The sequence below is a fragment of the Erythrolamprus reginae genome, chromosome 3 (assembly GCF_031021105.1).
Source record: "Erythrolamprus reginae isolate rEryReg1 chromosome 3, rEryReg1.hap1, whole genome shotgun sequence".
Taxonomy (NCBI): Eukaryota; Metazoa; Chordata; class Lepidosauria; order Squamata; family Dipsadidae; genus Erythrolamprus; species Erythrolamprus reginae.
The window spans coordinates 29,609,247-29,625,149 of record NC_091952.1 but is presented as its reverse complement, the minus strand read 5'-3'; the positions used below and the strand labels follow the sequence as shown (position 1 = coordinate 29,625,149).

Here is a 15,903-nt window from a genome sequence, read left to right as displayed (position 1 = left end):
GAATAGAGTACAGTAGAGTAGAGTAGAATAGAGTAGAATAGAATGGAATGGAATGGAATAGAATAGAGTTTTATTGGCTAAATGTGATTAGACACACAAGGAATTTGTCTTGGTACACATGCTCTCAGTATACATAAAAGATAAGATAGATAGAAAAGTAGATGATAGGTAACTGCCCTTAGGTAGGTAGGTATAGGTAGATAGGTAGGTAAGTAGAAAGATAGGACAGAAAGACAGGAATGCTAGCCATCTTTACCATGATCAAATATGTAAAACCTTTGCAAATAATGAGATGAAATTTTGATTACCTCAATAGATGTTTCATAGATATTTCATATACTGCACAAAAAAAATAAAGGGAACACTCAAATGACACATCCTAGATCTGAGTGAATGAAATATTCTCATTGAATACTGTACTTTGTTCTGTACAAAGTTGAATGTGTACAACGGCATGTGAAATTTATTGTCAATCAGTGTTGCTTCCTAAGTGGAAAGTTTGATTTCACAGAAGTTTAATTTACTTGGAGTTATGTTGTGTTGTTGAAGTGTTCCCTTTATTTTTTTGAGCAGTGTACTTCAACATGTTTTGCAGATTCTCTGAACTATCTATATTTTATATAGAATTTGAATGACTTTGCTTACTGTATGAAGGACTAGATTCTTACACCTTATCTACACTGCCAGGTTGCCTTGTTATTATAATAGAAAAGCAACTGTTTCTGGAGGGCAGAAATGGACAGCAATAGCAATAACACTTAGACTTATACAGGGTGCGTTCCAAAAGTAATGCAATTTTTTAAAAGTAGTTTATTCAACAGATTTGCACAAACACTTAAAATTCTTCAAGGTACTGCCCTTGGGCCTCTACACATTTTTTCCAGTGACTCTGCCATGACCGGTACATGCCCTGGAAGGCGTTTTTGGTGACCTCTCGTAAGGTCTTCGTCACAGCTGATTGGATCTCTTCTGTGGACGAAAAACGGGTTCCTTTCAGGGCTGGGAACAAAAAGAAGTCTGCTAGGGCAATGTCAGGACTATGGGGGGGCAACGTTGGCACCTGGTGTTTGGCCAGGAACTCGCAGACTTGTAGCGCATTGTGGCAAGGTACGTTTTTCGTCCATAGAAGAGTTCCAAACAGCTATGACTAAGACCTTGTGAGAGGTCCCCGAAGACGCCTTCCAGGGCACATACCAGTCATGGCAGAGTCACTAGAAAAAATGTGTAGAGGCCCAAGGACAGTACTTTGAAGAATTTTAAGTGTTTGTGCAAATCTGTTCAATAAATTACTTTAAAAAAATAATTGCATTACTTTTGAAATGCACCCTGTATACTGCTTCAAAGTGCTTTACAGCCCACTCTAAGCAGTTTACAGAATCAGCATACTGCCCCCAACAATCTGGGTCCTCATTTTACCAATCTCGAAAGGATGGAAGGCTGACCTTGGAAGGATGGGAGGGTGGTGGTGTTGTCCATTAATTAATTCACCAAACTAATTTCAGAGAATGTTTTTTTTTGGTTCTTCAAATTTTTTAAATATAATTTTCTCCTTTACATCGCATACAAGTTAATATGTATGTACGTTAAAATATTAAAAATAACACACAGTTACACATTTTTATCAATTGTTCAAAAATCCATATCTTATTCTGCCCTTACATCTACAATCATCAGTCTGCCTCTCTTTTTCCCCCTCCCCTCCCTCTCTATCTCCTCCTTCTATCTTCTTACTCCTTCACCCCCTGTCCCACACCCTACTCCTTCTCTTCCTGTATTATATAAAAGAAACACAAAAATTCTTGACCCATATATATTATTTATGTATATCAAGTTCTAAACAAGTCATCTTCTTATCACAATGAAATCTAGTTTAATAATTAATTAATATATTTAATTTGATTTCTAGGCCGTCCTTCTCCATAGACTCGAGGCTTATAATAGAAAAAGAAAAAGAAAAAAGGAACAATTCTATAGTATTCCAGCACTCATCATCCATTTCCTTTTAATTTCTTAACTCTTTCCTTTTTATATATGTATTTTCTCCATCCCCATTTCCTTCCTCTGTTATTATTATTATTATTGTATTATAATATAATACAATACTTAACCGTTGCAGCTTTAAAATGAGTGGAATTAATTTCCAGAAGAATGTCTGGGTTGGGAATCCTGGGAGTTGAAGTCCACCCATCTAAAAGTTAGTAAGTTATTAAAGCCGAAAGTAAATAATACGCAAAAACAATAAGTGGGCATTCTATTGGAGCCAGCACATGTTTATTTGTGACATCAGAAATGAACTTTAAAATTTATTTATATGTATCCCACTTTATTCCTAGGTAAGGAAAGTTAGTGAAATTTATAATTTGAATTCAGAGACAAAAACTAATGAAATGAAAAGACATCCAACTTTCCTCTATCCTTAAATTGTAATATTGCAAATAAAGAGCAACTAATACTGTGTGTGTGTGATAAAATATTTTATTTTGAGATGATTTACTTTCAAAAAGTTCCTATTTCCTATTTTTGTGCCTTAGAAACAAATTATCTAAGTTGATTACCTCTATTTTAGTCATGCTTTATGTTTATGTACATTTTATACATTATGTATAAATTATGTACATTTAGTCCATGCTTGAATGTACACAGATGAAGAAAAATTGCCCTTCTCCCATTACCCATATTTGCCATGTCAGATAGTAAGACAATTTGAATAAGAGTATTGTTTAGTAGTGAAGATCTAGTTAGACAATTTCATTGTTTAATAGGAAATCAAACTATTTTTGCTGATATATATTTTTTAAAACAAAGGATTGGAGCATTATTTGCCAAATTTGCAGACCTTGCCCTCATTAGTGATGTGTTTTATGTATGCCATTAATGAATATCACCCTCAGCAGAAGCTGTGTACCGATGCTTTACTCTCGGAGGGAATGTAAAAATTGTATTTGCTGACTGGGAAGAAGGTACAGCTCTCTTTTTGTTTTCCTGCAATAAGGAACAGTTTATACGAGAAAATAGAGAACAGGCTGTGGCTTCCTGAATAGCTGTGCTTTCATATGCATTCCAGAGAAATGTAATGTACAGTATTTGACATAGTCCTTACTTTTGATTCCAGGTACCTATCAAGGCCAGTTCACCAATGGCATGCGCCACGGTTATGGAGTTCGTCAAAGTGTCCCATATGGTATTGCAGCTGTGGTCCGCAACCCTCTAAGAACCTCCCTTACGTCCCTACGGAGCGAGCACAGCAACGGCACACTGCTACAACACGATTTGCCATCAGCAAACCAGGAACACTTTCCCATGTCACCTACCATAACTCGGGGTGGCTTTGCTCTCAGCTTGTATGCAGATGCTGATGCTGGAAAATTAAAGAAGGGGGGACTCTTCAGGAGGAGCTCCTTGTTCGGGAAACTCAAAAAATCTGACTCCAAGACCTCTTTGTCCAGCCAAAGGAGTCGACTCAGTTTCCTTAAGAGTGACAGTATGATGAGCTCTTCGGGTAGTGATGCTACCTCCACTGCCAGTCTGGGAGAAGGAGTGGAAGGAGAGGACTTTCCACCTTTTGATGCTGATATTGATGCCACCACCACAGAGTCCTACATGGGAGAGTGGAAGAACGACAAGCGCTCAGGGTTTGGCATAAGTGAGAGGTCAAGCGGCCTGAAGTATGAGGGTGAGTGGCTGGATAATGTGCGGCATGGATATGGTTGTACCACGTTGCCCGATGGGAAGAAGGAAGAAGGAAAATACCGCATGAACGTATTGATCAAAGGCATGAAGAAACGGGTGATACCTCTAAAGAGTGCAAAGATAAGGCAGAAAGTGGACCGGAACATAGAAGGTGCTCAGAGAGCAGCAGCCATTGCCAGGCAGAAATCTGAGATTGCAGCTTCAAGGTAAGGATCATGAACTTGGGGGCAATATGCTGGCTCTGTTAAAAAAAGTGCTATTGCTAACATGTTGTAAGCCGCCCTGAGTCTAAGGAGAAGGGCGGCATTAAAATTGAATGAATGAATGAATGAATGAATGAATGAATGAATGAATGAATAAATAAAATAAATAACTTGGAATTTTTGGGTGGCTATCAAGAGGAAACACTATCCAGTGCCCTTTTGTGATTGAATTCTACTTGCAATTGCTGATCAAACCTAAAATACTCATCAAATTGAACTTCCATTTGTAGTGGCTTCAACTTTAGAGAGCCTCAAAAATATACATTTTCCAGAAATTAAATATCTGCATCCAGGAAAGGAAAGAAAGACTTTTGCATCCCAAGGTGTTTAATATGATGCCCATAAATAGTGATAGAGAAATTTGGAAAAATAATAGAAGGAGACTCTGTATAGCAATATCATTTAGACTTATATAGTGCCTTTACAGACCTCTTTAAGTGGTTTACAGAATTAGCATATCATCCCGAACTATCTGGGTCCTCATTTTACCCCCTTGGAAGGATGGAAGGCTGAGTCAACCTTGAACCAGTGGTGAGATTTGAACTGCAGCTAGCAGTTAGCTGAAGTAGCCTGCAGTGCTGCACTCTAACCACTGTGCCTCCCTGGTGCAGTGTCTTGTATTATAACTCAGCTTCACGCCACTATTGCCTACATCCAGGTCAAGATGTAAAGGGGAACAGGGCTTTTGAGGAAACAAATCAATTCAGTATTTCCAATTATTTAGCTTTCTGCCAAGGCAAATCTTGACTCTTTATTGTCCCCTCTTACTAGCAGCATTTTTCCAATGTTTTAAACAAAGATCTTAGCAGATTAGTTTCAAATAAAATTTTCAATTTGGCAATTTTAACATACATAGACTTTACCTCCTGGATTTCCTGACCAGCATGGACAGGTCTGGATAGAGACAAATCACCTTTGACTTAATTCCAGCAAGACTGAGAGGCTATGGTTATTACAGTCCTTCTGATCTGGGGATTTTCCATCTAGAATCATGGGTGGGATTGTAGTTCCTTATTCAAGATCGGTGCACAATCTGGGGTCATTTTGAATTCACAACTTTTACTCAAAGACAGCTGTGCACCAGTTGTATTCCTTCCCGTAACTGGAGGCTTTTAGATGGAATTCATAGTATTGGTTATCATCTACAAAGCCAAACATGACAAGTGCTACAGAATTTCCTTCCTGAGCGGTGGGTTGGACTAGAGGACCTCTAAAGTCCTTTCCATTTTTTATTCTATTCTATTAAATATTAATATAACCATTTATTAAAATGAAAGATCACCCCCATTGATTTTTCATAAAGAATTGTAATCGGTATTCATGGATAGCATTCTCAAGATAAATTTGAACACACCTGAAATACATTTAGCATTTTTATTAGGTAGACACTTACCCATCATTCAATACTAGTATTATATTTAGCATTATTAACCACAGTACTTTAAACTTAGGCCTGGATATACTGGTTTGGGTCCACTTTTTTAAAAAATCTGTTCACCTTTGAGAGCAGAATTTTGCTTTGATATAATTTTCCATGATTTTTAAAAACAGATCTTCAGAATTTCCCCCTAAATTAGATAAAGATGTTATGGGATCATATTTACATTTTTAAAAACGGCATGATATGGTCAAGATATCTCTTCCATGCTTAAGCATAAAGAGTTTAATTTACTTCCATGCAACCATCCTTGTCTTCCTCAAAGTTCTTGGAATAACCATGAGAATACAGTGATCCCTCGAGTTTCGCGATCTCGATTATTGCGAAACGCTATATCGCGAGTTTTCAACCCGGAAGTAAACTCCACCATCTGCACATGCGTGCCCTTCCACGCATGCGTAGATGGTGGAGTTTCCCCGCCGGGCAGAGGCTTCCCTGGGTCTTCCCCCTCTTGCCCCGGTAAGACAGCGGCGGCGCGAGCAACGGCGTGGGCGGGCGGGGCGGCACGCGCGCGGGAAACCCCACCTCCGCCTCCCAGCTGGGAAGCGGAGCCGACAACAGCGTGGGCGGGCGGGCGACTCGCGCGAGCCTGGGGACACCCTTGCTCTGCTTCCCAGCGCGCGCGCGTTGCTGGGGAAAGCGCGCGCGCTTGGGGACACCTCACCTCTGCCTCCCAGCTGGGAAGCGGAGCCGGCAACAGCGTGGGTGGGCGGGCGACTCGCGCGAGCCTGGGGACACCCTTGCTCTGCTTCCCAGCGCGCGCGCGTTGCTGGGGAAAGCGCGCGCGCTTGGGGACACCTCACCTCCGCCTCCCAGCTGGGAAGCGGAGCCGGCAACAGCGTGGGTGGGCGGGCGACTCGCGCGAGCCTGGGGACACCCTTGCTCTGCTTCCCAGCGCGCGCGCGTTGCTGGGGAAAGCGCGCGCGCTTGGGGACACCTCACCTCCGCCTCCCAGCTGGGAAGCGGAGCCGGCAACAGCGTGGGTGGGCGGGCGACTCGCGCGAGCCTGGGGACACCCTTGCTCTGCTTCCCAGCGCGCGCGCGTTGCTGGGGAAAGCGCGCGCGCTTGGGGAAACCTCACCTCCACCTCCCAGCTGGGAAGCGGAGCCGGCAACAGCGTGGGTGGGCGGGCGGCGGCGCGCGAGCCTGGGGACACCCTAGCTCTGCGCGCGTTGCTGGGGAAAGCCCGTGCGCGCGGGAAACCTCACCTCCGCCTCCCAGCTGGGAAGCGGAGCCGGCAACAGCGTGGGTGGGCGGGCGGCGGCGCGCGAGCCTGGGGACACCCTAGCTCTGCGTGCGTTGCTGGGGAAAGCCCGTGCGCGCGGGAAACCTCACCTCCGCCTCCCAGCTGGGAAGCGGAGCCGGCAACAGCGTGGGTGGGCGGGCGGCGGCGCGCGAGCCTGGGGACACCCTAGCTCTGCGCGCGTTGCTGGGGAAAGCCCGTGCGCGCGGGAAACCTCACCTCCGCCTCCCAGCTGGGAAGCGGAGCCGGCAACAGCGTGGGCGGGAGCAACGGGGTGGGCGGGCGAAGGGCGGGCGGCAGTGGAAGCAAAAACACCATCTGCGCACGCGCAGATGGTGTTTTTACTTCCGCACCGCTACTTCGCTAAAAATCGATCATCGCGTGGGTTCCTGGAACGGAACCCTCGCGATGATCGAGGGTTCACTGTATTGTATTAAATGATGACATGATCACTGATCCAACATGGGTAGGGAAGATCCCTACAGTGTGCTGGCATAGTTTTAAATACACATAACATCTTAAAGGTGAAAGAAAAATAGAAAAGACTTGTAGTTTGCACTGTAAAACAAGTACTGTATCTCTATGCGTATCCTATCTGCGGAAAAACATATTTTATTTGAACAGTTATATGTCTGCTCAACATGAACAATGTATCCTAAAAGAAAAAATACCACGTAATAAATACACACCCTCATTAAAAACCAACTAAGACACTAAAATAGCAACTTCATTTCTACCGGTATTAATTTCCCCATGGATCTGCTAAAGATAGAGCTTCCAAATTTGTTCTCAGAAAAATTCACAATAGAATTCTTTTTAATCTTGTCCTGAATTGAATGCAACACATGAATTGTTTAATTAATAAAATAGTCAATGTATTTGCAGAGAGATCCACTAGATCTTACAGATGGCATGTAGTGTCTATGGATGAGCTCCTAGGTTGCAACATTGTTGGCAAATCCTATGTTGATTAGCTATTTTATTTATTTATTTATTTTTGTCAAGTACTATTGGTAGTATACATAGATATAACATAGTTTATATACATAAGATGGGTACTGATAAGAGGGAACATTAGGATAGGGGTGGTAGGCACACTGGTGCACTTATGCACTCCTCTTACTGACCTCTTAGGAATGAAGTGTGGTCAACAGTGGACAGTTTAAGGATAAAGTTTTGTGGGTTTGGTGACAAAACTACGGAGCTGGGTAGTGAGTTCCAGCCATTAACCACTCAGTTTCTAAAGTCATATTTTCTACAGTCAAGTTTGGAGGGGTTCATTTTGAGTTTGAATCTGTTGTGTGCTCGTATATTGTTGTGGTTGAAGCTGAAGTAGTTGTTGGCAGGAAGGACATTGTAGTGGATGATTTTAGGGGCTATGCTTCGGTGGTGTTTAAGGTGATGTAATTCTAAGCTTTCCAGGCCTAGGATTTCAAGTCTGGTTATGTAAGGTATTATGTTGTGAATAGAGGAGTGAAGTAGAGAACTAGCAATGTTCCTTTTGTTAAAACTGCAGACAACAAGCCCTTGAAAGAGTTTGGTCAGATTGGTGCAACAAGTCATTGGAACCATAGACATTGTATATTGGGTTGTCTGGCCCAGCAGCTTAAAAGAGATTCATGCAAAGGACTCTACCTCCTTACCCCATAATGTAGTTTGTTTTAAACAAAACATGATGGACAGTTTTTCCATATAGATCAAACAAAACAAACCTAGATTTACAAGCAGAAAAATGAGTCTACTACAGAAGACCCATTTGAAGACATCTTTACCCCATCTATTGTTTTGTCCTTAAAATTGAGCCTCCAGTGCCTGTTCTATATTGCCTCAATATGGATCTACATTGAAACAACATTGTAATGTAAAGGTGGGCTAAGTTTAAAATACTGTTTAAGAGTTGATCGCGTTTGTGGAAAGAATAAAACAAGAGGAGCAGCTACCAGGCTATGACTAATGATATTGGAGTGGCACCGGGCCATTTATAAAAAGCTCTTTTTATAAAAGGCACTATTTACACTTCAAATGAAAGGGGGAACTCTGAGTGGTTTACATCAGGGATTGGAATGCTTCTCTCTGTTAGCACGGGTTGGACATAATTTCCTATTAAGGAAACTTTTGAGCAAAAGAAAGGAGATAGAGCCATTTTCTTCCTCTATAGGTCTTTCACAAATGCAACTGCTTTGCAGAGATGCTGCACAAGATCGGGTCTTACTTTTCTTCATACATGGTTATGAGTGAGCAGTGTAGCTATCACAGTTGCTGATGATACCAAATCATTTAGAGTGTTTTAAAAGAGAAAGAATTGGTGAGGAAGCATCAAAAGTCTACTTTCCAAGTCTGGAAATGAGAATAGGGATAGAAAAAGGTCATTCAATGTAAAAAAAAATAGAAAGTAAAAAATTCACTAAGTTTCAATAAATTGATGGGAATCTGAAGTGCTACTGCTGCAGATGAGTTGGGGTTTAATCACTTGATGAAAATGTTTGTATATTTATTTAATTATTTGTTTATTTAATTTGAATTCTATGCTATCCAATCCCAAAGGACTCAGGGCAGCTTACAACAATATAAAAATACAAGAACAATTAAAAGAAGTCAAATACAGTGGTACCTCATCTTACGAACGCCTCTTCTAACGAACTTTTCAAGATACGAACCCGGTGTTTAAGATTTTTTTGCCTCTTCTTCCGAACTATTTTCACCTTACGAACCCTGGGATGAAGGGGTTTCTTTTTTTCCCCTTTTTTGAAGAAAGAAAAGGGAGGGGTGGCTTGGAGGGGAAAGACTGCATTTAAATAACTAAGAGAACAGCGTGTTTGCAGGCACTGAAAGGATATCTTTTGAAGAAAGAAAAGGGAGGGGTGGCTTGGAGGGGAAAAGTGCATTTAAATAACTAGGAGAACAGTGTGTTTGCAGGCACTGAAAGGGTATCTTTTGAAGAAAGAAAAGGGAGGGGTGGCTTGGAGGGGAAAAGTGCATTTAAATAACTAGGAGAACAGCGTGTTTGCAGGCACTGAAAGAGTGTCTTTTGAAGAAAGAAAAGGGAGGGGTGCCCCCCTTGCCTTTCTTCCTTCCCACTCACCCTTTAGCCTAGCCTTGCTTCTTCCACCCGCCCCCTTTAGCTGCTCCTCCCTGCCCTCTGTTCGCCTCCCTTCTAAAGTTTGGGATTTTCCTGAAGGATTTGCACACATTATTTGCTTTTACATTGATTCCTATGGGAAACATTGTTTCATCCTACGAACTTTTCACCTTACGAACCTCCTCCTGGAACCAATTAAGTTCGTATCATGAGGTACCACTGTATATAATACTAAGTATAAAATCCAAATTAAAACCCACACTAACTAAACAATCAACATGCATACACAACATTCATACAATATGGGCATGATGGTTATTAATTCATGGGCCCTAGGCCTTCCGGCAAAGCCAGGTCTTTGTGGCCTTATGGAAAGCCATGAGGGTGGGAGCAATACGAATTTCGGTGGGGAGTTGATTCCATAGAGCCAGGGCTGCAACAGAGAAGGCCCACCCCTGCAGTCCCGCCAACCTGCATTGCTTAGTCAATGGGACACGGAGGAGGCCAACTCTGTGTGCTCTTATAGGTCTCTTGGAGGTATGCAGCAAGAGACCTTTTAAATAGTCTGGCCCTGAGCTATGTAGGGCTTTATAGGTAATAACCAACACCTTGAATTGTGCCCAGAGACTAATAGGGTGGAAAAGATACAATCCTTTATGTCGGTGATCACGAGGAAAGAGATTGAAAATAAAACTGGCAGTATAATATAAATGCATGATACAACCTCTGCTGAAATATATGGCTCTGATCACTGTGCCACAAGAGGGATGTTTAGAAAGGAGGAACGTGAGAAAAGAAGAATGATAAAGCTGTGGAACAATGTTAACATCAATTAGAGAAAGAGACTTACAGCTGTGCAAAATAATGAATGATGTGGCACAACTTTTATTTGGTAATATCAGAACATGCATTAATTTAACAGAGCTGGGACTTCTGATTCACTCAGCATTTAGAATTCATATAGATTCATAGATATAATGAAAGCTAATGATGTGCAAAAGCTACCGGCATGTAATCCATTCCTAGAAGGTTCTAGTAATGAACTATGCACATATGAAGAGAAGCCATCAATTTAGATTGGTTTAAAGTGGAATTAGAAAAAATATAGGTAATAGATTTATATTAAATTTTGCTTTTAATTATTGTGTTGGTAAGTTAACAAACAAGTGCTAGACAGCTGGAGGGCTTTCTAGATTGGTTTAGTTACATTCTCTGTAGACAGAAACTTAACTAAATTACAATTAACCTTGTAAGGGGACACGCGTGCGAGAGACATTTTGCCAGGTTTTTTTCTTCCACGTTTGCACGGAAGCAAAAAATCACCGAAATCTCTCTCACATGCACATCATGAGGTTTTGCTTCCTGCGCATGCTGGGATGCACACACAGTGGACTACTGGTGTGCAGTGTACCCATACAAGACAGGAACCCGACATGTTCAATGACCTCATGTTTGACACCCCTGCCTTAAGGGGTTGGATTTGGTGCACAGTTAAGGCATAATGTTAGAAATCCAGAGTTCTGATCCCACCTTAGACACGAAGCCACTGGCAAATCCTATGTTGATTAACTATTTTATTTATTTATTTATTTTTGTCAAGTACTATTGGTAGTATACATAGATATAACATAGTTTATATACATAAGATGGGTACTGATAAGAGGGAACATTAGGATAGGGGTGGTAGGCACACTGGTGCACTTATGCACTCCTCTTACTGACCTCTTAGGAATCAGGTGGGGTCAACAGTGGACAGTTTAAGGATAAAGTTCTGTGGGTTTGGTGACAAAACTACGGAGCTGGGTAGTGAGTTCCATACATTAACCACTCAGTTTCTAAAGTCATATTTTCTACAGTCAAGTTTGGAGGGGTTCATTTTGAGTTTGAATCTGTTGTGTGCTCGTATGTTGTTGTGGTTGAAGCTGAAATAGTTGTTGGCAGGAAGGACATTGTAGCGGATGATTTTATGGGCTATGCTTCGGTGGTGTTTAAGGCGATATAATTCTAAGCTTTCTAGGCCTAGGATTTCAAGTCTGGTTATGTAAGGTATTATGTTGTGAATAGAGGAGTGGAGTAGAGGAGTGAACTAGCAATGTTCCTTTTGTTAAAACTGCAGACAACAAGCCCTTGAACGAGTTTGGTCAGATTGGTGCAACAAGTCATTGGAACCATAGATATTGTATATTGGGTTGCCTGGCCCAGCAGCTTAAAAGAGATTCATGCAAAGGACTCTACCTCCTTATCCCATAATGTAGTTTGTTATAAACAAAACATGATGGACAGTTTTTCTGGGTGACTTTGAGCTAGATATGTTCTCCCAGCCTTATGAAGCAGGCAATACAAACTACTTCTGCAAAGTCTTGCCAAGAAAGCTTTTATTCTAAGAGATTCTGAGACTCAAACAGATCTCCATGGAAGGGGTGAAAACTATTGAAACCTTAGCTTTCCATAGTTCATGCTTTCTTTTTCCATCTTTGTCCCGCCTGTAAGGTGACTTTTCTGGATACAGTGGTACCTCTTCTTAAGAACTCAATTCGTTCCATGACCAGGTTCTTATGTAGAAACGTTCTTAAGTAGAAGCAATTTTTCCCATAGGAATCAATGTAAAAACAAATAATGCATGCAAATCCATTAGGAAAGAAATAAAAGCTCGGAATTTGGTGGGAGGAGGAGGAGGAAGAAGAGAAGGAGGACAGTCGCTGTTGAAGGAAGAAGATGAGGTGAGGGGAATCAAAAAAATGCAAAACTTTAAGGCTTAAAAAAAGGAGAGACTCTGACACAGCACCCAGAGAAAGGAAAACACTCCGTTCACTCTGGGCTGCCCAGAGCGAAGGGAGCATTTCTTTTCTCTGGGCTTGGAGAGGTTTATTCCCTCTCCAAGCGCCCAGAGAAAGAAAAATGCTTTGTTTGCTCTGGACTGCCGAAGCCTCCTTAAGCGCCACCAAAAGGCTCCTCTAGCAGCCCAGAAAAGCCCGAGATGGCCAGGATTAAAGGGGGAATGGCAGGAAACTGGCCGGGCCTTCGTGCCGCTCTCAAATTTTCTGGGAAATTTTTCCAGGCTTCGGTTCTTAAGTAGAGGCAAAAAAATATTGAACACCTGGTTCTTATCCAGAAATTTTCTTAAGTAGAGGTGTTCTTACCATTGTATTTGTGTTCCATTTGTCACAGAGCACACTAAGCTCTCCCTTAAAATAACGAAGCTGCTAAGACTTGAATTGGAGCCTTGGTATCACTTTTCTGGGCACTTCTGGCCAGTCGCACCCCTAAGCACTGTCAACTTATATCTCCAGTGTGCTCAGCATTTCACATTGCCTTGACATGGACAGCAATGGGAGTCTCCTCGGGAAACACGGGTGGAGCATGGTGTAAATGACGCACTGAAAGCCCGCAGTCAGCAGAGATGTCTCTGACTAAATAAGGGAAAGCATGGCAATGGTTTATCAGAGGCAGAGAAGAATGCAGAGACTGAGAGCCAATGTTCTTATCCAGTAAAGCAGGAATGTATGTCGGTGGATTTTAACGCTATGCTCTTATGAATGGAATGGCATATTATGTATAGACTGAGTCTGTGCTAGGCTAAAACGAAAATGTGCTTATGGCCAGAGGCAGAAGCTTATGTTTATTTTTCTTGGAAAAGGATGTTTCCAATCCTCATTACCAAAAACCAAATTTATTTTTATTTGAAAGATTTGAGCTGAAAAATTAAAAATAGACTTTTTTTTAACCCAGCATAAACGCTGTTTACACAGTTGCCTGATTCCCTTCTTTTCCCTTACTTTTGTTTTTGTTTTAGATGCCATTCCGCTTCCATTATTTTAATTTGAAAAATCACTGACACTCAGTGTTTTATTAGCAAAAATTGAATGTTTCAGTCCCAATCAGTTAAGGGAATGATATTTACAGTAACTGTGTTCTTTATTGAACTTTAAAGCAGTTGATTTGAGCGAGGTGTATTAAGTCGTTCTTCCAATTGTTAGCCCGATCTATCAGCTACAACTATTACACAACTATCGAGAAGAGGCATTATTTATTCATTTGTTTGTTTGTTTGTTTGTTTATTTGTTTATTTATTTATTTATTCATTTGTTTATTTGTTTATTTATTTATTTATTTAATTTATTGGATTTGTATGCCGCCCCTCTCCATAGACTCGGGGCAGCTAACAACAGTAATAAAAAACATCGTATAAATCCAATACTAAAACAACTAAAAAACCCTTATTGTAAAACCTACCAACAAACATAGCATGCATAAATTGTAAAGGCCTAGGGGGAAAGAATATCTCAGTTCCCCCATGCATGACGGCAGAGGTGGGTTTTAAGGAGCTTACGAAAGGCAAGGAGGGTAGGGGCAATTCTAATCTCCGGGGGGAGTTGGTTCCAGAGGGCCGGGGCTGCCACAGAGAAGGCTTTTCCCCTGGGCCCCGCCAAACGACATTGTTTTGTTGATGGGACCCGGTCGCTGGGATTCGTAGATACCCTGGTCTGGTGCCATGAAGGGCTTTATAGGTGATGACCAACACTTTGAATTATGGACAATATGAAACATAAAATCAACTTATGACTACAATAGAGCCCAAAATTTATGTTGCTAAGTGAGATAGTTATTGAGTGAGTTTTTCCTCATTTTACAACTTTTCTTGCCACAGTTGTTAAGTGAATTACTGCAGTTGTTAACTTAGTACAGGGGTGAGCTGCTGCCTGGATGAGGGGGAACAGAGTGGGGTAGCGAAAATGGAGCACCACCCAACAGCACCCAATTTGCACTGAAAGATTGTGAAAGGAAATGCAGAGCGTCTTGCAAAAGCCATGCCCACAGTGTGGTAGTAAAAATTTTGGTAGCCCTTCACTGACTTAGTAACATGTTTGTTAAATAAATCTGGCTTCCTCACTGACTTTGCTGGTCAGAAGTTCTTCAAAGCTGATCACAGGACCAAGGGGCGCTGCAACTGTTATAAATATGAACCAGTTGTCAGGTATCCAAATTTTGATCACCTGACCGTGGAGATACTGAAATGGTCAAGTGTGAACAATGTCATAAGGGACTCACTGCCCACAGTCACTCATGCCCTCATCACCTCGAGGTTCAATTACTGTAATACTCTCTACATGGGGCTACCTCTGAAGAGTGTTTGGAAACTTCAGATCATGCAGAATGCAGCTGCGAGAGCAATCATGGGCTTCCCCAGGTATGCCCATGTTACACCAACACTCCGCAGTCTGCATTGGTTGCTGATCGGTTTCCGGTCACAATTCAAAGTGTTGGTTATGACCTATAAAGCCCTTCATGGCATCGGACCAGAATATCTCTGGGACCACCTTCTGTCGCATGAATCCCAGCGACCGGTTAGATCCCACAGAGTTGGCCTTCTCTAGGTCCCGTTGACGAAACAATGTTGTCTGGCAGGACCTAGGGGAAGAGCCTTCTCTGTGGCGGCCCCAACCCTCTGGAATCAACTCCCCCCGGAGATTAGGACTGCCCCCACCCTCCTCGCCTTTCACAAACTCCTCAAAACTCATCTTTGTCGTCAGGCATGGGGTAATAGTTTCCCCTGGGCTGCTTCCGCTTTACGCATGGTCTGTATGAGATGTATGATTGTTTTTATATTAAGGGTTTTAAATTGTTTTAGTATTGGATTTGTATTGTTTTTGTTGTGAGCCGCTCCAAGTCCTTGGAGAGCGGCGGCATACAAATCTAATTAATAAATAATAAATAAATAAGTCCATTTTTTCAGGCCCATTGTAGCTTCAAACAGTCGTTAACCTAGGTCTGTAATGGTGAACCTATGGCACATGTTCCCTCTAATTTGTTTTCGGTGTGGGCGGAAAAGTATAATGTCTGAGCGGCACATTTTCATGCCTGGCCATGGATCAGTTAGAAACAAAAGGGGGTCACGTGACCTCAGGACACACAGGAACAGTCATAAATATGTAACGGGAGCCAAGTTTTGATGCTGCGATCATCGGGCTGCTGCGAAGGTCCTAAGTGTGAAAAGGGTGCATAAGTCACTTTTTTTCAGAGCCATTGTGACTTTGAACGGTCAGTAAATGAACCATTGTAAGTTGAGGACAACCTGCCTTCCCCCCTCGATGTGGACTCCTAATCTGCTTCTAAAAGAGTGCAGTGGTCAGAAAGATAATCCTCGACTTCTGTTCTGACCCCAATGGAGGCCAACGGTTATTAAGTGAGT

The 15,903-nt window shown here is 42.0% G+C and overlaps 1 protein-coding gene across 1 annotated transcript in view; it reads left to right on the top strand.

The window, feature by feature from the left end:
- Window positions 1–15,903, top strand: part of JPH2 (junctophilin 2) — a 77,495-nt gene that overhangs the window by 9,287 nt on the left and 52,305 nt on the right. The window contains exon 2 of the mRNA XM_070744684.1: window positions 3,113–3,896. Coding sequence (XP_070600785.1) covers window positions 3,113–3,896 — 784 coding nt within the window. The remainder of the gene's footprint in view (window positions 1–3,112; window positions 3,897–15,903) is intronic.